At 45.3% G+C, this 21,789-nt stretch overlaps 1 protein-coding gene across 1 annotated transcript in view; it reads left to right on the top strand.

Moving 5' to 3' along the window:
• The window catches only part of LOC117668244 (uncharacterized), a 167,242-nt gene that overhangs the window by 118,643 nt on the left and 26,810 nt on the right, over window positions 1–21,789 (top strand). Inside the window, exons 56-70 of the mRNA XM_087875571.1 lie at window positions 303–471; window positions 1,525–1,633; window positions 2,950–3,095; window positions 3,535–3,660; window positions 3,778–3,957; window positions 6,770–6,994; window positions 8,270–8,396; window positions 10,568–10,767; window positions 12,704–12,916; window positions 14,132–14,277; window positions 14,456–14,583; window positions 15,374–15,506; window positions 16,188–16,320; window positions 20,160–20,282; window positions 21,183–21,309. Of these exons, the coding sequence (XP_087731697.1) occupies window positions 303–471; window positions 1,525–1,633; window positions 2,950–3,095; window positions 3,535–3,660; window positions 3,778–3,957; window positions 6,770–6,994; window positions 8,270–8,396; window positions 10,568–10,767; window positions 12,704–12,916; window positions 14,132–14,277; window positions 14,456–14,583; window positions 15,374–15,506; window positions 16,188–16,320; window positions 20,160–20,282; window positions 21,183–21,309 (2,285 nt within the window). The remainder of the gene's footprint in view (window positions 1–302; window positions 472–1,524; window positions 1,634–2,949; window positions 3,096–3,534; window positions 3,661–3,777; window positions 3,958–6,769; window positions 6,995–8,269; window positions 8,397–10,567; window positions 10,768–12,703; window positions 12,917–14,131; window positions 14,278–14,455; window positions 14,584–15,373; window positions 15,507–16,187; window positions 16,321–20,159; window positions 20,283–21,182; window positions 21,310–21,789) is intronic.

Below are 21,789 nucleotides of genomic sequence, written 5' to 3' on the forward strand. Positions count from 1 at the left end.
GAGGAGGAGGAGAAAGGAAGGAAGGAAGGAAAGGAAGGAGAGGAGAAGAGGAGGAAAGGAAGAAAAGACAAGAGGAGAGGAGGAGAAATGGAGGAAGGAAGGAAGGAAGGAAGGAAGGAAGGAAGGAAGGAAGGAAGGAAATTCTTCCTTTGTTTTCTTTCTTTCTTTTTATATTTATGCTATTTCTTCTCCATAAAATCAGGCAATTACTTCTTCCAAGAAATAAAAAGGCGCATGTTGGAGAAAGCAAAACTTAACAACTTGCCTCACCTGTGCTGCTTCTGCTTGTCTCTGCTTCACAGGGCCATTTCTGCCTGTCTGGGGCTGCCCACCCCACTCCGTGTCCCACTGGAGAATATCAGCCCAACCGAGGCTCGGCACATTGTCTCCCCTGCCAATCTGGTTTCTACTGCCATGAGGCTTCTCCTGGGGAACCCAAGCACTGCCCACCACATTCTTATTGTCCTGAAGGTATGGAACTGTGAATATGGCAGGAGCATCTGTGGGATGTGGTGAAAAAAAGCCCACCAAGATGAGAATCTCAATGAAGAGGTTGATGCTCCATCTGAAAAACAGAGGGAGCTACCACGGTGTCCAACTTGTGGCCACTTTTGGGGCCATACCCTGCAGACATCTCCGGAAAATGTATTAGCAAAAGCACCAGGGCTGCAAACTTTAATGGACTAAGTCATCAACTGATTCATCAGTTGATGGTTAAAAATCTACTGGTTAATTGGAGCAAAGGGACATGAGAAAAGATTCCTTGACTCAAAAAAGTCTTTCTTCAAGTTGGGCATCAAAAAAAGTGACAAGTAAAGTTTTCCTATGTTGCATTTAAAACTTCCTGATTGTTTCCCTGTCCATTTCAGCACAATGTAATATTTTCTTTATTACCATTTCCTCTGTAGGTATACTTCCATTTTTCCAATTTTGTGCCTACGTAATTCTAGCTGCTGTTATTACATGTAACATTAAATATTGAATTCTTTTGTTGTATTTCCCCGTTAGTGTCAGATTTTTTCATGAACTGGCAGAGACATGGTTACAAGGTCAGCCAATGAATAGGCATAGCAACTAAGTCAGCCAATGGGAGCTGAGACAGACTGGAACCAGGGTGTGTCTTAGTCTGCAGCTTCTGAGTCTGTGCAGAGAATTGAAACTGAAACTAAGCAGTCTGTGCAAACTAGTCTGCTCTGCTGAAATGAAACTAACTGTTCTCTCCTGCCTTGTGTTTTGCTTGTAAGAAGAATCTATATTGATATTGTACATTTATCTTCATCTATTATTATGTATATAAAGAAGTTAATGAATCCTGCTGTGTCAGTCTGCCTGTGTGTGCTTTCGGGATTTGATTTTTGCAATAAACTCTGACAGTTAGTATGCCTAATAAAAATAGTTCTGGTTTTAGGTCTATTTCTTTTGTTACCATCTCCTCTAGCCATTCTTTTTATCTTTGCTCAATATTTTTTCGCCAACTTTCTTAAGACAGAATCCAAACGAGTGATGTATATCTTATCTTCATAGGTACTTTGGTTCCCCTCCCATGTCCTGATGGCACCTTCAGTTTTCCAGATGTTTTTGGGCTACGTAAAGAGAGAGATTGTCTTCCTTGCTCCCCTGGTCACTACTGCAGGTTGTACAATATTTCCACTACCTCCACAAATTGTAATTTTTAGGATCATTGGATTGGAAAGAAGATTTATCGACTGTTTTCCTTTTCAGAGAAATCTGTAAGACAGCTAATAAAATAAAACAGGAGAGAGAATAAGAATAGTCAGTAATAAAGGATGACATGTATTATTAGACTGTATAGGTGAGACGTGACTTGGGATCAACTAGGGGAAAAAATGTGACTGAGTAGGACCAAGATATAATTCTTCCCAGTCCAAATCTAGCTTTACAAATCCAGGTAATTATATTTCTGTCACTCAAATGCAAACCCGTCTATGAGGGCTTGCCGACGATGCTGTCTTTTAAGGTAAAATACAATCCACTCGAGACAAGGTCATCATCGTAGCTGCTCCAGTTATGGAAAAATCAAATCAAATAATAATAATAATAATATCCAGGTATTTACACCTTCCAGAGTTTTCACAAACCAACCCCAACTCAACTATTGCTTCTAACTTCCAAGTCTCCTTTAAAGATATTTTATCCAGGGGTGGGCTGCTGGGGGTTCGCAAGGGTTTGGAACAACCTCTAGATAAGATTCTGTGCAGTTCGGAGAATCCCCAAATCCCACTCCTGGCTGGCCCAGCCCAGCCCACCCCTCCCCTCCCAGGAGTCCACACGTGGTCTGTTTTGGATGCAGGTAAGTGCAGGGCGTGCACGGAGGCTCTGGGAGGGCAAAAAACGGGCCTACCGGAAGTTCAGGAAGGCCAAAAATGGGCCCGTTTCCAGCCTCCAGAGGGCCTCCGGAGCCTGGGGAGGCCATTTTCACCCTCCCAGAGGCTCGACGAAAGCCTCCGGAGCCTGGGGAGGACAAAAATGCCCTTCCCCCCCCCCCGTGGTGCAGGAAGCCAACTTGGCCACACCCACCATGGCCACGCCCACCCAGCAACCGGGCAGAGAACCCCTTGCTAAAATTTTTGAAGCCCACCCCTGATTTTATCCCTTGTTTAATTCCAATTTTGTTTCTCTAATTCTGTGGCTCGGTTTGGTTTGAAGGGATGCACTGTTTTATTTAATGCTGTAAACTAATATATTTCTCAGTTTCAGCTATTTTAAAATGGGTGGAGTCCAACTTTCAGAATTCCCCAGCCAGCATGTTGGCTGGGAATTTTGGGGGTTGAAGTCCAGCCACCCATGTTAATGTTCTTGAAGTTAAGACACACTGCTGTAAATTCTCTGTATCCATTCATTTGGGAGAAGTATTCATAGAGAAATGATTGTGTACTAAATTATTTTCCTTGCCTTCTCAATGAAGTCCTAGCATTTTCTTTGCTCCAGGAGAGGTCAGATGGAAGGACCATGTGCTGCTGGCTTCTTCTGCCAAGAGGGAAGTTCTGATGCCACGCCACAGGGTTACAACTTCACTTGGACTCCCCTGGCTGATTGTCTCTGGGGAGAAAGTTGTGCGGGTCCTTGTCCAGCAGGTACCTGAGTGTCCTAGAAAATAGTCTGAAGAACATCTAAAGAACCAGAGTCTAAGGATAGCCAACATTTGGGGCACCTAAATATTTGATAATGGTTGTTGAAGAACTATGCAATTTTGGTGTTCTGTAGATGTTGTTTAGAGACCTAAGTCCCATGACACATATGTTGGTTTCTTCCAAGTATAGAGGATGGGGGGAAATCTGTGACAGTCCCTTTTAGAGATGTAGACAATTCCCAGAAGCCTCAACTAGCAGAAGACAATGTATGGAATAAGGAAGGTTGGGAATTGTGATTCAGCAGCAACTGGAGCAGGAGTGTCCATAGGAAGGTCTACAATTAAAGCTGTGCCCCTGGAGAAGTAGGAAATGATCTGAGAGAATGTAATGCTTGATAGTCACCATGAGCAGAATTGAACTTGGTTGTATTCCTTTCCTGTAGGATTCTACTGCCCAGAAGGCTCAGCAGCCCCTGTTCCATGTCCAGATGATACCATAGGTTCTCACCCAAGTGCCAAGCAAAAAGGAGATTGTCTGCCTTGCCCACCAGGTCGTTGGTGCAAAAAAAGTTAGTAGAAATGTCCAGAACCCACCTTCTCTAGAACTTTACTCAAGTGGGACCTAACAGGCAAATTCTTCTACCAGTATTAATACCCATAGAAGACCCCATTTTCTCATTCTTCAGGATTTCCCATGGTTTTTCCGTGTCCCTTTGGATCCAACTGCCAAGGAATGAATCTCACCAATCCCCTGGGGCCACGGACCCTCCAACAATGTCCCAAGCAGACTTTCCGAAAAGAACTTGAGACCGAGGGACAACCAAATTACCAACTCTGCATTTCAGAATGCCAGTGTCCTCCAGCAGGTGAGCTGCCAATTTTAATGTTTTTCTTGAGATATTTTTCTCAGCCAGTAACCATTATCTGATTATTTTGACATCATAGGTGCAATAGTATTCTCAATTTACAAGAGCGGTGATTCTTTTAATAGCGGCCATTCTCTGTTGTCTTGCAACAGGAATGGTAATACTACCAAATTCCCATCCATGGTGGCTTGAGCTTCTGAGAATAGAATAGAATAGAGTAGAGTAGAGTAGAGTAGAGTAGAGTAGAGTAGAGTAGAGTAGAGTAGAGTAGAGTAGAGTAGAGTAGAATAGAATAGAATAGAATAGAATAGAATAGAATAGAATAGAATAGAATAGAATAGAATAGAATAGAATAGAATAGAATAGATATTGGAATGAAAAAGTATAGAATAGAAATAGAATAGAATAGAAAGAATAGAATAGAATAGAATAGAATAGAATAGAATAGAATAGAATAGAATAGAATAGAATAGAATAGAATAGAATAGAATTCTTTATTGGCCAAGTGTGATTAGACACACAAGGAATTTGTCTTGGTGCATCTGCTCTCAGTGTACATAAAAAGAAAAGATACATTCGTCAAGAATCATAAGGTACAACACTTAATGATAGTCATAGGGTACAAAAAAGCAATCAGGAAACAATATCAATATAAATAGTAAGGATACAAGCAACAAAATTACAGTCATACAGTCATAAGTGGAAGGAGATGGGTGGTGGGAACGATGAGAAGATTAATAGTAGTATAGACTTAGTAAATAGTTTGACAGTGTTGAGGGAATTATTTCTTTAGCAGAGTGATGGCATTCGGGAAAAAACTGTCCTTGTGTCTAGTTGTTCTGGCATGCAGTGTCTATAGCATCATTTTGAGGGTAGGAGTTGAAACAGTTTATGTCCAGGATGCGAGGGGTCTGTAGATATTTTGCCAGCCCTCTTTTTGACTCGTGCAGTAGACAGGTCCTCCATGGAAGGCAGGTTGGTAGCCATTATTTTTTCTGCAGTTCCAATTATCCTCTGAAGTCTGTGTCTGTCTTGTTGTGTTGCAGAGCCAAACCAGACAGTTACAGAGGTGCAAATGACAGACTCAATAATTCCTCTGTACTACTGTATCAGCAGCTCCTTGGGCAGTTTGAGTTTTCTGAGTTGGCGCAGAAAGAACTTTCTTTGTTGTACTTTTTTGATGACGTTTTTGATGTTGGGTGTCCATTTTAGATCTTGCGATATGGTAGAACCTAGAAATTTGAAGGTCTCTACTGTTGATACTATGTTGTCTAGTATTGTGAGAGGTGGAAGTATGGAAGGGTTTCTCCTAAAGTCTATCACCATTTCTACGGTTTTGAGTGTGTTCAGTTCCAAGTTGTTCCGGTCACACCACGGGGCTAGTTGTTCAACCTCCTGTCTGTAGTTTGTTTGCTTGTTTAGCACGTGGCATGCAAACACTGTTTAGGGAGAGCCGAAAGCCCTACTAAGCAGATATATACAAAAGTATGAAGGCTATTGCTTAATGCATTGTAAGCCGCCCTGAGTCTCCGGAGAAGGGTGGCATATAAATCTAACTAACTAACTAACTAACTAACTAACTAACTAACTAACTAACTAACTAACTAACTAACAAACAAACAAACAAACAAACAAACAAACAAATAAATAATATCAGGAATATACAACATTAATAAAACACATTATACATACAAACACAAATATAAGTTTAAGTAGGACATCAGCAAATGTATATATACAAAAGATGTAGACAGTACAATAGACGAGGTAAAATATTAAATTAAGGCAAATCCATGATAAAATCACCATAATATAGAGCCATAGAATCGCAATAGAATGGATGCTATAATTGTATAACTGTAGCTATGCAAAAGTTATAACTGCAGTCAGTAACATGTAGAATGCTAAAACCAAAATTCTCCATCCTGATATTCTGGCCTCCATGAGAATTAACTGAGAAACTTTTTTTATTTTATTTTATTTTTATTTATTTTTATATGCCGCCCTTCTCCGGAGATTCAGGGCAGCTTACAATGCATTAAGCAATAGCCTTCATATTTTTGTATATTTTATACAAAGTCAGTTTATTGCCCCCACAAACCGGGTCCTCATTTTACCCACCTTAGAAAGGATGGAAGGCTGAGTCGACCTTGAACCTGGTGAGAATTGAACTCGTAGTAATTGCAGGCAGCTGGATGTTTAATGCTGCCTTAGTAGGAGGCATTAATCTCCTACGCCACCCCAGGCTCCTTTTTATGTCCATGTTATTGAAAAACTGGGGTTTTGAATCACTGTGTCAAGATTCCAATGGATGCCGTAATTAAATCATGAGCCTCCAGCCTGGCTTCAAAAGAAATCCAGTTATTTATTAGGAGCTCCATGTCGGCACATTCCCAAATGAAGCCAATTCTGACCCCATGTAATTTGAAGCCCTAATCATGACCCTGTTTCCCCCTCCTCCCAGGGTGTGTCATCAATCACATTCACCAACGGAGCAATTTAGCTGGTTGTAGAAATCACTCCCCTTTGGCCGCTGTGTGTAACCCTGGGAAACAGCCTTGAGAAAGATATGTCTGGAATGTGCCCCTGTCTTTGGCTGCCATGTTGCTTCGTCAGTTTCCCATCCCCCTTTCCTAATGCAACTCGAGAGCTGGTCAGGAATGCTTTGCAAGTTAACACACTGCAGACTCAAGACTTTTTATTTTTCTCTTGGCAAAATGTTGGTGCAAAGTCTAAAGAGAAGATTGCTTCTTTCTCTTGAGGTTCTTCAATCCCCTGTCTCTCATCTCTTAATTTGTCTTCTATCTAACAGGAGCCACCCTCCTCAGAGAGTACCCTTGTGCCCCAGGACACTGGTGCCCAAGCAGAAAAGAAGCTTTTCTTTGTCCACCTGGTTCCTACAGGACTCAGCCTGGAGCTACATCTTTGGAAGACTGCTTGCCCTGCCCACATGGATTTTTTTGTCCAGATCCAGAAAAGTCAGGAGTGCCAAACATTCTTGGACTACCTTGTGAAGCAGGCTATGAATGTCCACTAGGTTAGTTGCTTATATTTAATATGGTAAGGGATCCACATGATTGTTCTTCAGAAACATCTAGAGTTACTCAAGTTGCCATATCCTCAACTAGAGGTTTTTCAAATAAGACTTTCTGGGAGAAGACACAGCATATGAAGTTGAATGCTTCTTTCTCTAAAAGGGAGATTTCAGATGGTGTGGAAGGGTAATAAATTTACTATTGCCTATCCCAGGGGTCTGCAACCTTAAACACTCAAAGAGCCCTTTGGATCCATTTCCCACAGAAAAGAAAACACCGGGAGCCACAAAACCCTTCCCGTGCCTGACTCTTTCTTGAGCAGCCACAAAACTAACATATGTAGTTGAATTATATGTTCTGTTTTCTTCTGAAACTTTTCTTTTCTTGGATTTATTCATGGTTGGCCTACCGGAGGTTGAAAAGCTCAATAAATCATGTGACGGCGGGTGTCACACATTGGCAGTTGCGACACATATTTTGAGTGACAGGGAGCCACAGCAGAGGGGTGAAAGAGCCACATGTGGCTCCAGAGCTACAGGTTGCTGATCTCTAGCCTATCCTATTGTCAAAACCCAGCAAATTCTATTTTTATTTTAACCATGGACACCAAGAGATGAATAGCTAGAATTTTTGCAGGAGAACACTGGAGGTATCTATATTAGCTCTGTGACCACTTTGGTGACAGCTTATTGCTTTATGTAATTGTATTTCAATTACAAAAGTCCCAGTAGTAATCATAAATAAAAGGAAAGGCAGATAGAATCTGGAAAGTGTTAGTTTGAGAAGGCAGCCCTGAAATTATAGTAGGATCCCTTGAGTATTTTGATGACTATCCATGGGATAAATACTCCCATTAAAATCAATTAGTGTGGCACAAATCATTCCGAAGTGCCCAGTTTGAAACAATGTTAAGACATTCATATTGTGATTCCTGCACAGCAAATTCCAAATTGGGATTCTGCCAGTGGTGAGTGCTGCCGGTTCGGACCAATTCAGGCAAACCGGTAGTTCCAACGATCAGCTGGCCCCGCTCACCTGCCCCTGCCCTATCCTGTCCTATATTTCCTTCTTTCTGGGTCAGCTGATCTGCGCGGTATAGCTGATTTCTGCACCTCGGCTGTTCTACTTACCAGAGCTGCCTTAGAAGGTAAGCAGCTGAGCTTCAAACTGCTGTATTTTGAAGGCTGCGCGTAAGCACATTAGGCGCGCAATCTCCGAACCAGTTGCAGCCCATCACTAGATTCCGCCTTATCTCAAGCATTCGGTCATCTTTCCAGGTTCATCTCATCCTTCCAAATGCCGTCCTGGCTCTTTGTGTGCACCCCGTACAGGAATTCCACCTCTGTGTCCAGCGGGATATTATTGCCCTGAAGGTTCATCGGTGTATGAGATCTTTGGTCAGCTGTGAGTACATTACCCAAATGTTGAATATTTTATATACAGTTCTGAAAGGTCCCAGTTTTGAATGAAACACAGTGTTTAATTCTCCTTAAACCACCTGAAAACCTGCACGGTTCATATAAGTCAGTGATGGTGAACCTTTTCAGCACCGAGTGCCCAAACTGGAACATGCATGCATGTGCGTGAGCTGGAGCGCCGGAAACCAAAGACCAGCAGACTGGCACGCACATGCCTGTTTTTTGGGCATTTTTTGGGCATTTTCAGACCGTTTTTGGGGCCATTTTCAGGCCATTTTTTGGGCCGTTTTCAGGGCTGTTTTCCAGGCCCTCTCTGTGGGCACGTGCTCCATCGCCAGCTGCTCTTCTGGTTTCCATGCGCACAGCACGCCAGTCAGCTGGTCTTTGCAGGCGCTGGAGCACCAGAAAATGGCCTGAAAATGGCCCCAAAACAGCCAAAAAACGGCCTGAAAATGCTCCAGTGCCCAAGAAGACCAGTTGGCTGGCGTCCATGTGTGCATTTGAAACCAGAAGAGTATCTGGCAATGGTGTGCGTGCCCACAGAGAGAGCTCTGTGTGCCACTTCTGGCACGCGTGCCATAGGTTCGCCATCGTGGATATAGGTTTTCAGGTGGCAAAGATATAATATTCTCCCATCTCGGTTTTTAAAATTCTCCCGGTCGAGCAAAACTGCCCATGTGAATCTGAGAAAACCTGAAACAATAAATTGTATTTTTATTATATTTCCCCCTTTGCTCCAGCTTTAAAATACATTAGCTCCGTACTGTATCTTGATCTGAGCGGGGTCAAAATGAATTTTATATTATTCGGCTTCTTCCAGATGTAAAATATCACAGAACTGTTCGGGTCACCCAAATCTGTGTAGCTGCTATGAAAACGCAACCCCAGATTATTCATTACTGTGCCTCAACAGAGGCCTCGGAGCTCCTGTTAGAGATTAAAAGTGTTTTTACAAATGTGGGTTTGAGCTTTGATGGAGATGCCCTCTCCAGTTCATGATCTGCCACCCTAAGACCAAACAAGAGCCCTCTACAACATGAAGCAAGAAATGGGTCAAATGCAATTCGCACACTTCTGTTTTATACCCCCACATCAGTGGTGAAATCCAAATTTTTTTACTACCGGTTCTGTGGGTGTGGCTTGGTGGGTGTGGTGTGGTGTAGCTTGGTGGGCGTGGCTTGGTGGGCCTGGCAGGGGAAGGATACTGCAAAATCTCTATTCCCACCCCACTCCAGGGGAAGGATACTGCAAAATCGCCATTTCCTCCACACTCCAGGGGAAGGATATTGCAAAATCTCCATTCCCACCCCACTCTGGGGTCAACCAGAGGTGGCATTTGCCAGTTCTCCGAACTACTCAAAATTTCCACTACCGGTTCTTCAGAACCTGTCAGAACCTGCTGGATTTCACCCCTGCCCCACATCCATTTTTGAGCTGTAGTGGTGCAGTGGCTAGAATGCAGTATTGCAGGCGAACTCTGCCCACAGTCTGGAGTTCGATCCCGGTGGACTCAAGGTTGACTCAACCTTCCATCCTTCTTAGAATGGTAAAATGAGGACCCAGATTGCTGGGGGCAATATGCTGAAGTTGCAAACCACCCAGAGAGTGCTGTAAAGCACTACGGAGTTGTATACATCTAAGTGCTGTTGCTGTTGCTATTTTTACAGTTTTCTTAAAATGTAACAATTCAATTTATTTCCCATGATTGTCTCATCTCAAGCCATCCCAAGATCTGGAAATGGAAAGAAGGGTATTTGGATGGCAACAACTTTTCTTTTTATTCAGAAACTGAATTTTCAGCAGAAATTTCCCATGTAAATTCTGAGGACCAGGATGTTGGGGTTTAGGGGTGGATCACAGGTGTGTGTGTGTGTGTGTGTGTGTGTGTGTGTGTGTGTGTGTGTGAGAGAGAGAGAGAGAGAGAGAGAGAGAGAGAGATTGATTAGATTGGGGTGAAATCCAGCAGGTTCTGACAGGTTCTGGAGAACTGGTAGCAGAAATTTTGAGTAGTTGAGAGAGAGAGAGAGAGAGAGATGAATGAGAAATCCAAGTTTCTCCTGTAACTTTTAGCAGAGGCAACTGAAGGTAGGGGAACTCTTCATCAGCTGTTGGGTGAAGGTGACTAGGACACTCACCCAACTTCTCTCTTTGGTTCAGGTGTGTCTATCCCTACTACTGCCCTCCTGGAAGTGTCCAACCACAGCTGTGCCAAGCTGGTTATATAGCCCTGAATGTGTCGAGTCTCAGGGACTCCTCAGAGAAATGTTGCAAAGCCTGTGATGCAGGGACCTACAAGGACAATCTGGATTCCCACCTACCCTGTTTGCCCTGCCCAGCGGGATTCAGCTGTCCTTCAGGTGATTATGTGAGATGTCTCTCACTGAAGTCTGTTCTTAAAGCAGTTAATTCAAGAAATGAGAACCCAAGAGCTCGTTGGATGTCCCTCTAATTTATGAAGGAAGAAAGGAATCCATCCCTTCGCTGTTTTGAGAACTGTCAGCCCCACCCACACATAACTTTGACACTAGGCTTCCCATCAGAAAGAGGGACATGCAACAGAAACCTTATAAAAGGATGCTGAAGAAGATTGAGGTGGAAAGGGGGATGGGTGGGATGGAGAGCAATCTTGGGCATCATCAAAGAAGCTGAGTCAAAATGTACATTGGCTTTTCTTTGATTTGTTGGTCAATGGGGTTGAAATGGCACTGGAGAACAGCTAATAAGACTGCTGATGATATTGATGATCTGGTTGGATCTGATCTGCATGGATTCAGTGCAAAATAAATAAATAAAATAAAATTCAGTTCAGACTTCTAAATTGGGGTGAAAAACCCAGAAACTTCAGTACTGGTTTAATGTCAGGCTCCAAGTAATAGCACCCATTACAGATCGAACTCAGAGGCGTTGCTTTTTCTCAAAGAACAAATTTATTTAGATACACCATCTGGTGAAAAGCCAGTACTGAAGTTCCCAGGCTTTTCACCCCAATATAAGTTTCAGTTACTCAAGTTTCCAAAACAATCTGTCACGTTGTCCAACCAAGATAAGAGCTGGTTGCTTAGCGACGTCTCTCCTCCTCCTTTGGTCAGTCAGCTGTTGTAATGTGCATGACTCATTGGCCAGTTATGCTCTTTTGACCGAAGGCTCCATCCTCCTCCCAGCTCCAAACTATGTCAAACTGAATTAACGTTAGAGCACCCCAGGATACAAGCAATCTCACATCCAAATAAAATTCAGGTTCGACACTTGACAATCTCTTGGGTTCATTTCATTCAGATGCTCAGTTCCATTTGGGGAAGAAAGAGCAGACTTGACTGGACCCAAATTCAGTCCAATCATTGATGGGGAATCAGGGACAATCCATGTGCTTTAGACAGTGAATTTGATTTGGTGATTTGATCAATTCATGTTCAAATCTCTGCATCTGATGTTTGCATACACCTGATTATCAGTGCCCTATAACTGTTGTGGCCCACGAGCAGAGCTGGCAGCAGAGTTGGACAGTGAGGAGGTTGGGGAGGAACATGGGCCAGTCCTGGAGGCTGGGGAAGCCTCAGACGAGGGCTCTGCATTGGAGGCAGAGAATGGGCCAAGGCCATCTGGCAGTTATCAGCTGCCTCCAGAGCTAGACAGCAGTGAGGCAGAGGAACAGCTGGATCCTGTTCCCAGTGTGCGCATGCGCAGAGCTGCCAGAAGAAAAGAACAGCTAAGAAATCAGGGTCGACTTGGGAGTAAAGCCACAGGTGGATGATGAATGGCCCCTCCCATAGGAAATAAAAGAGGAGCGAAAGGAGAGTGGGCTTTTGCAGGAAACAATCCATCCATTTGGTCATTCGGTTCAGGAATGTGAAGACCTGTCCGTGAATTTCAGAGACTCTGTGCCAAGTCTTTCCTTGCATTTGGAAAAATATTTACATGGCAGCTTTCCAAGCTAGATAAGGTCTGTGGTCATAAATTCACCTTTGAAAGACTGTTTGCCAGGGCTTTGCTGAATGTGAATACGAGGAATTCACATTTGTTTAATGAAAGGGGTTTTGTCCAGGATTCTGCTTCATGCTTTTTGGGGAAGCCTAGGCCAAAACAATAACTGGAAGGAGCCATTTCAACCACAGCTTCCAGTCCTCTACTCAGTAATCACTCCCCAGATTTTTAACCAATTGCTCTTTTATCACAATTCAAGCTTCAAGACAGTGGAAAATTTGGGTGAGGGTAAGTGGCTGCAGAGCTCCAGGCTTGGCAACTTAGACAACTATATTGTCTAATCAATCTTTATTTCTTCCCTTCCTCAATCAGGCACTGCAAGTTTCCTCCAGCATCCTTGTCCACAGGGATATTTCTGTCCTCCCCAGACCTCTTCTCCTGTCCCTTGCCCCCCAGGCACCTACGGGAACAGCAGCCTTGCAAAGTCCCTAGAGGAATGCAACCTCTGCCCTGCTGGTTTTTTCAATCACATCCCTGCCCAAACTGGCTGTTTTCCATGCGGGAGCTCCTCAACATCACGAGAAGGTGAGTATTGTGCACTCTGAACTACTTTGGGATCAACGGGTGACAACTATGATAGGGGAGATGATGTCACTAGAGTGGGACTGACCATTCTGCAGTTCCAGGTTGCTTTTTTTTCGTTACGAAGATGCTGACAGTAGGTCATCTCTCTTGACAATAATAATAATAAGCTCCAACAATTTGGAGCTGTTTACAGAAAGGATTCTGGAAATACAATATTCTTTTTTAGGTACATAAGAAACAAAGCTTTCCACTTGTTACCTCTAAAATCTTACCTGTTGTAAAGATATGTGGGATTGACCTTGGGAGACGGGTAGAAGGAAAGCATCAGGGGTGGGCTTCAAAAATTTTAGCAAGGGGTTCTCTGCCCGGTTGCTGGGTGGGTGTGGCCATGGTGGGTGTGGCCTAGTCGTCCTCCTGCACCATGGTGGGGGTGGGGGGCATTTTTGCCCTCCCTAGGCTCCGGAGGCTTTCCTTGAGCCTCTGGGAGGGTGAAAACAGACTCCCCAGGCTCCGGAGGCCCTCTGGAAGCTGGAAACGGGTCCGTTTCCAGGCTTCCCAAACTTCCGGAAGGCCTACTTTTCACCCTTCCTGAGCTTCCACGTACACCCTGCTCTTACCTGCATCCAAAATGGGCTGCATGGGGAATCCTGAGAAGGGCACGCGGGTGGGAGGGGAGGGGAGGGGCCAGCCAGGAGTGAGATTTGGGGGTTCTCCGAATTGCACAGAAGCTTAGCTAGAGGTTCCTCCGAACCCCAAGCAGCCCATCCCTGGAAAGCATCCAAGGCAGTGTTCCTCAACTTTTTGGGCACCAGGGAGAAGTACCATGGAGAGAGATTTTCCCACGGACTGCAGGGCGTGTGGTTTTGCATGCTACCTGCATCTGTCGGATGGGGCTTTGCTTGTTTGCATGGCCGAGGTGCAGGCATGCCACAGACCGATGCCAGTCCGTGGACCGGGGGTTGGGAATCCCTGATCCAAGGGAACAGTCAGATAAAAGGCAATTTAACCCACAGAAGGAAAGTGGTCAGGGCAACGAGCTCAGAAGGGACCCTCCCTAGTTTCTTGGGCTGTATAGGGGACAGAGGGGAGAGAAATGTACTTTCCGATTTGCGAAAATTCTGTTAATGTAAACTTCCAATAAAGTAGAATTAGTTCATCTGGTGATACTTCCTATTTGATCTGCCTCACAAGGCTGACATCTGTCGCTTTCTCTAGGTGCGACTAATTGTACCTGCCTTGGTTTACACCGGAGTTTTCAGGAATCAGATGGCTCTTGCATCTGTCAAGCAGGATATCTATATTATGATGAAAGAGGGGAAAAAAACTCAGATAGCAACAGCAACCAAGATTGCCAACCACAGGTGACGGAGATTGAAGGTTGGTAACTCTGTTCTGTAGGAGTGCTGGTGGACCTGCTTCTTAATTTTTTTCCCCTTCTCTTTCTCTTTCTCTTTCTCTTTCTCTTTCTCCTTCTCTTTTATCTTCTCCTTCTCCTTCTCCGTCTTTTCCTTCTCCTTTCCTCCTTCCTCCTCCTCACAGATAGAGGAGCGCTGTGCACCAGGGCAGATCCGCCTGGCATCCACCCGCAAATGTGTCACCCCTGAACTGTATAACTGCTCCCCAGTTTGTAACCCAGGGAATGGAGAACTTCACGCCGAGCTTGGCATGTAAGCTGCAACTTTCCAGAAAACACTCCTGAGTGTCGGTGAGATGAACTCCACTCACCCCCACCCCACCCGCTGAGCTTAAATCTAGACCATCCCCTCCACGCCTTCATTTTTGTAACTAGATTTCTGTTTGTGGGGTATGTCTGGTGGTCAACGCAGAAGGAAACAGAATGCGACAAGCATCTCTGAGGCACCATTTTTTGTAGCCTGGTGTCTTCCACACAAAATTCTTAGCCAGTTGCAGACTAACAAATCTAAAAAAGGCAAGTTGGAAGGCTGCCTTAGAGAAGTCTGTTCTTGTAGCTTCTACAGCTGTGATGGCGAACCTCTGGCATGCATGCCACAGGTGGCATGCAGAGCCCTTTCTGCAGGCATCCGAGTCGTCACCCCAGCTCAGCTCCACTGCGCATGCATCCATGCCTCCTGCTGGCCAGCTGATTTTCGGGTCTCTGCCGTGCATGCGGTGGCAGTAAGGTGCATGTGTAGGGGGAGTCCGGGGTGTGTGGTGTGCCCCCCCCCAGCCCAATTTTTGTCCCAGAAGGCTGCAGGGAGTGAGGGGCATGCACGCATGCATGGAGGAGCACAGGGGGGTGTCACGCATGCATTGCATTATGAGTGCTGGCACACGACAACAAAAAGATTAGCCATCACTGTTCTACAGTGTCCATGTTGATCTATGCTTATCCCACTTCTCAGCCCCGGCTGTTGCTCTAGAAAACAAAAGTTTAAAAATCTCGCTTCCACCCCGATGGAGACTCACTCTGGTCCTTTGCTTTTCGTGGCCTCTAAGATGTCACTGTGAGAGGTACATCTCCGCCGAAGAGCTCTGCGATCAGCTCTGCTTGCTACGATCCCCTAGGCTTTCCCTCAAGTTTGGCCCAGAAAGAGAGCTGCTCCTCACCATCAAGGGGGCTGAAGAACGAGTGAGTAAAGGGGTGTCAGAATTATGGCCTGGATGATGGTGCGTGCTTTCTAAGCTGGTGTGCTTTGCATGTAAGCTCTTCGGTACAGGAGGGAGCAACACTGAAGGAGAGGGACAATAATAATAGCTTTATACAAGCAGTGGTGGGATCCTTCCAATTTAACAAACGGTTTGGTGATTGTGTGCTTCGTGCGCAGTTCAACGAAAAATCACCTTCTGCGTTAATGCTAGGGAATTAAAACAGTTGAGGCGCGGCAATCCACTCTGTCATGCTAATCAGCTGCGAAGATAAAGGTAAGTAAAGCGCAGAGCCGGGCAGGAGGGCCCAGCTGATCATCGGGGCAAACCGGTTCACTCCCAGCTGATTGTCGGAGCTACAGGTTTGCCCGAACTGGTCCTAACTGGTAGAATCCCACCCCTGTAGTACAAGGTTACAGAGAAATCTTGGGAATTGCTTTGGACATTATGAGAAATAGCAAAAGCAAAAGTGGTTAACTTAGAATCATAGGGCTAGAAGGGATCTTGGAGGTCTTCTACTCCAACCCCCTGCCCAAGACAGGACTCCTTATATAGCATCCCAGACAAATGTGCTTCCGCTTTCTCTTTCCGAACCAGCATGGTGGAGACTCATGGCAGGCACTTCCTGTTCTCCTTCCCACCTTGGTTGTTCTCTGCTTTACAGGAGATACCAAATATTCTTGGACCAGATCATCACATTCAAGAAATCCAGCAGGTCCATTTAACTGTCTTTGGCTCCAGTGGTGTCTTAGGCTTTCTTCCTTCCAACCCAGACATGATTGATATTTTCCTATCAGGTAAGATGTGATATTTTGTCACTGATGGAGGGATCTGCAGCTCACCTAAACTTTGCTAGACTCCCCTCCCTTCTCCCTAAATGATGGCCATCCTGGCTGAAGCTAATGGGTATCAAAGTCCCAACAACATGTGGATCACTTACTCCTCTTTGACCCCAGTTTGGTGCAGTGATGAAGGCACCACATTAGAAACAAGGAGACTGTGAGTTCTAGTCCCACCTTAGGCATGAAAGCTGGCTGGGTGACTTTGAGCCAATCATTGGGAGATGGGGAGTTTTACTCCACCAGCTGGGTGACTTTGGGCCAATTACTAGAAAACTGTGAGTTCTGGTCCTGCCTCAGGCATGAAAACCGACTGGACGACTTTGGGCCAATCATCAGAAGATGATGAATTCTAGTCCTGTCTTAAGCCATGAAGACTGGGTGATTTCAATCCAGTCACTCTTTCTTGGCCCAAGGATGAAGACAGTGCCCTTAAAACCCACTTTTTCCAGCAAGCCGGGCTGGCTTAAGAAGAAATTTTAAATGTTTTAATTGGTTTGTATTTTTAATTTTGGGCCAAATTTATATATATATTAATTGTTTTTAATATTTGTATTTTATGTTTTTTAATTCTGGCTGTACACCGCCCTGAGTCCTCAGGGAGAAGGGCGGTATATAAATTTAAAATAAAATAAAAAAATAAAAAAAGGACAAACCACTTCTGAAAAACCTTGCCAAGAAAGACAAAGCATTCACCAGGAGCCAAAAATGACTCAAAGGCAATGACACATGCAAGAAAGAAAGAAAGAAAGAAAGAGAGAGACAGACAGACAGAGAGAGAGAGAAAGAGAAAGAAAGAAAGAAAAAAAGAGAGAGAGAGAGAAAGAAAGAGAGAGAGAGAGAAAGAGAGAGAGAGAGAGAAAGAAAGAAAGAAAGAAAGAAAGAAAGAAAGAAAGAAAGAAAGAAAGAAAGAAAGAAAGAAAGAAAGAAAGAAAGAGAAAAGCTAGTTCTAAACTTTTTGGAGGAATAGAAACAGAATAACTAGGATAGAACTTCAAGGTGTATTTAACAATAGACTACCTATCTATTTCATTTTATTTACAAATATACTTAATTTCTTTCTTCCGAAACAGCTAGGCACGTGATGGCGAACCTATGGCATGCGTGCCATAAGTGGCACACATAGCCATATTGGTGGGCATAGGAGCTCAGCTCTGGTCCACATGCACGCACCGGCCAGCTGATTTTTGGGCCTTCTGGGTCCACAGGAAGTAGGGAAGCAGGTGGGACTGGAAGTTGGCAAATGGGCCGTTTCTGGCCTCCTGAGGGCCTCCAGGCGGGGGGGGGGGGAAGGCCGTTTTCACCCTCCCCAAGCTCCTAGAAAGGCTCTGGAGCCTGGGGAGAGAGAAAAACGGGCCTACTGGGCCCACCAGGCCATTCTGTGCCAGGAGCAGGGGGGAGTGTGGGTGTTCTGTCCCCGTACCCCACACGCACCCCCACAGACAGCCTGGAGTTAATAAGCCACACACAACAAAACTCTTTGACAATAAAGCTGGCAGCAACCAGGGGCTAGCTGCCAATTCAGACTTTACTCACACAAAACAAAGATTAGACTGCCAGCATTCCGATAAAACAGGCAGTGTCAACAATACAAGGATTAATCCAAATGCAGTCCGATAAAGCAGGCAAAGTCCAGTAACACAGAGATCATGGAGTATTTCCAGTTTTTGCTCGTCACAAACTGAACCGGCCACCACACCCACATTTATACCCTGTGGGGTGTGGTCCAGTGACTCAGCTAATCTCTGGCACGCCTTCCCTTCTGCTGTGCATGCTTCTCTCTGTGCCTCTGTCGCGAGTCCAGCCAGCACTTATCTTCTTCATCGCTGTCTACCTGTGGCTGCGGGGACGTGCTTGGCTCTGAGCCTATTGTTTGGCCTTCAGTGTCCTCCGGAGGCATTGCCAGAGAGGAGGGTCCTAGAGAGGGAGGCCTTGCCAACTCCTCTCCCTCACTCTCAGAGTCTGCATCTGTCGATAGCCCAGGCTCAGGCAACGGAGCCACAACAGTGGGGGAGGGTCATGCACACATGCACAGGGGGCAGGGCACATAGAATTATGGAGGTGGGAATGGGTGCACGCGACCCCCCCCCCCGTTCCTGGCACATGATGGCCAAAAGGTTAGCCATCACTGAGCTAAGCCTTCAGGTTAAAGTGCTTTTTGCTTTTCTTATCCAAGCTATTTTATTTTAAAGCCTTGGCTCTTCATTCTCCACCCCCCCCCAAAAAAGGCTCAGTCTCCCTTCATGTTATCTGAGACGTTAGAATCCTTTTCACCACTTTGGACAGATGCCAACTTGCCTGTCAAATTCAGGATGAAACAAATCATGTGCAAAATAAAACCCATTTACCCACAAGCGGGCCATACATTCTCTGCTTTTCTCCTGATAAAATCTCTATGGATTTAAGGTCAGATTTACAGTCAGGTTACAGCCATTATTTTATAGGCGAGATTTATATCCTGTTTTTTTTTTTTTCTCGAGCTCATGGCAGCTTACAGGGGACTTCTGCTTAATTTTATCCCCCACAATAAGAACCCTCTGAGATAGAACAGGCTTAGAGGTAAGTCCCCAAATCCTCCAGTGACTTCTCAAAGCCCTAGGTCCGTGATGGCGAACCTATGGCACGGGTGCCACAGGTGGCACACAGAGCCATATTGGTGGGCACGTGAGTGTTGCCCTAGTTCAGCTCCAAAGCACATGCGCACACCAGCCAATTGATTTTCAGACCTTCCGGTCCCACCGGAAGTCGGGAAACTGGCTGTTTCCAGCCTCCAGAAGGTCTCCGGGGGGATGGGGAAGGCTGTTTTTGCCCTCCCCAGACTCCTAGAAAGCCTCTGGAGCCTGGGGAGGGATAAAAGCGGGCCTACCGTGCCCACCACGCCATCGTGTGCCAAAAGCAATGTGAAGTGTGGGGAGGTCTCGTGTGCATGCGCGGGAGGGCAGGGCGCATTGAATTATGGATGAGGGCACCCGCACCTGCAACTCCCCACGCTCTCCCCACTTTTGGCACGCGATGGCATAAAGGTTAGCCATCACTGCCCTAGGTGGATTAGGACTTGGTTCTACCCAACCCGTATCTAAAACCTTGTCTACTCCATCACATCACCTCTTACCAGTGGTGGGATCCTCCCAATTTAACAACCGGTTCGGTGATCACACAATTTGCGCGTGCGTATGCAGTTTGAGGAAATCTTCACTTCTGGGTTTCTTCGCAGGAGTAACACAGCTGATTTGCATGGCAATCCCCTCTGCGGTGCAAATCAGCTGAGAAGATAAAGGTAGGAAAATAGCGGGAGGATGGGCCCATCTGATCATCGGGGCGAACCGGTTATCAGGGTTCCAAGTAAAATCCCGAACGAAATCAGACTCCAAGGCTTGAAATTCCTCAAAGCTAACCTTTAACCACTTCAACAAGCAGAGTTGGAAGTCGGGACCTTGGAGGACTAGAAGACCTCCAAGGTCCCTTCCAACTCTGTTATTCTATTTCTATTGTTCAAAACCTCCAGTGATGGACCCCCCCACCGCCCCCCAACTCTGGGAGGAAAGCTGCTCCATTGATTAATTGTTCTCATTGTCAGAAAATTTCTCCTGACTTTTATGTTGGATCTGTCTCTCTCACAAGCTTCCACCCGTTACTTCTTGTCCTGCCCTCTGGTGCTTTGGAGAATAAATCAATGATGAGAAGTTCCTATCTAGGCAATAATTTATGATTCACTTTCCCACAGTATTTTTTTTTTTAAAAAAAAGGAGAAGCAAGGAAGTGAATTTACTTTCATATTTTTATCTTTGCTGGTCCAGGAGATTCACCACCAAGGTATCGGCGGGATACATCACACCAACATTTACCTACCATCCCAAATCCTGTTGCGTGTTTGGTGGCGGGAGAGGCTATATTTTTCCAGCTCAGCATTAATCCCTCCAGTAAGTCCTGGCACCTGAACTCAATTTTTTTCCCTTGACATAGCAACAGCACTTAGACTTATATACCACTTTATTGTGCTTTACAGCCCTCTCTAAGCAGTTTACAGAGTCTGCCTATTTCCCCCAACAATCTGGATCCTCATTTTAGCCACCTCGGAAGGGTGGAAGGCTGAGTTAACCTTGAGCTGGTCAGGATTGAACTCCTGGCTGTGGACAGAGTTAACCTGCAATACTGCATTCTAACCACTGTGAAGGGAGGGAGGGAGGGAGGGAGGGAGGGAAGGAAGGAAGGAAGGAAGGAAGGAAGGAAGGAAGGAAGGAAGGAAGATAGCAATAGCACTTAGATTTATATACCACTTCACAGTGCTTTACAGCTCTTTCTAAGCATTCTAAGATTTACAGAGTCAGCATACTGCCCCCAACAATTTGGGTCCTCATTTTACCCACCTCGGAAGGATAGAAGTCTGGGTCAACCTTGAGCTGGTCAGGATCAAACTGCTGGCTGTAGGCAGAGTTAGCCTGCAATACTGCATTCTAACCACTGTGAAGAGAAGGAAGGAAGGAATATTGCCCCCAACAATTTGGGTCCTAATTTTACCCACCTTGGAAAGATGGAAGGCTGAGTCAAACCTTGAGCCTGGTGAGATTCGATCTGCCAAATTGCAGGCAGCCGGCAGTCAGCAGAAGTAGCCTGCAGTACTGCACTCTAACCACTGCGCCACCCCGGCTCATGGACATGTTGGCTCAATAAATTCAGGAAATATGAACAGCAGTGCCTCTTAATCCAGGGCTGATGGGGGAAAATTGTTAGTGTTGAGCCAACTCTAAATGCTAAATGACTGTCAACAGAGAAGATTTCTTCATGCTGTGTAGCAATCACTGTCTACCAATTCTTGCCAGATCGGGCTTCTAGCCACTACCCTGTCTACCAGAAGGAACATCTTTATAATAGCAACCCCCACTGGGATTTTGGTGCATTCAGAAGGCTGGACTACCTCATCCGAGAGACCCAGCTCAACATTTCCAGGTTCGTTCAGAGGCAGTTTCAGATTTCTCCTTTTTGTGTAAGATATTCTCTGAGAGATTCCAGCCAGTGATGGGATTCAGCTGGTTCTGTCCGGTTCGGGTGAATCGGTAGCGGCAACTGCGGGAATCTCTGCCCACCCACCTGGACATAATGAGCGAGCACTGTTCAAGTGCGGAAGGTCGTGCACATGTGCAGAGGAGGCGCGTGTGAGCGTAGCGAGTGTGTGTGCGCGCACACGCTCACATTTACGAACTGGTAGTGAAGGTAAGTGAATCCCACCTCTGGTTCCAGTCTTAAACAGCAAGTAGAATGAATTCCTGACTTGGGGTTATTACATATATCTGAGGGAGAGAATACTGAGATGATTTAAAAAAGAGCTTATATTTTAGCCATAAAATCTATAATTATTATACAGTAAATCAACAGCTGTTGTGGTCCGCCAGTAGCCTGCGGAGCTGGCAGCGGAATCGGATAGTGATG

This window comes from Pantherophis guttatus, chromosome 9, assembly GCF_059756535.1.
Source record: "Pantherophis guttatus breed Tessera chromosome 9, ASM5975653v1, whole genome shotgun sequence".
NCBI lineage: Eukaryota > Metazoa > Chordata > Lepidosauria > Squamata > Colubridae > Pantherophis > Pantherophis guttatus.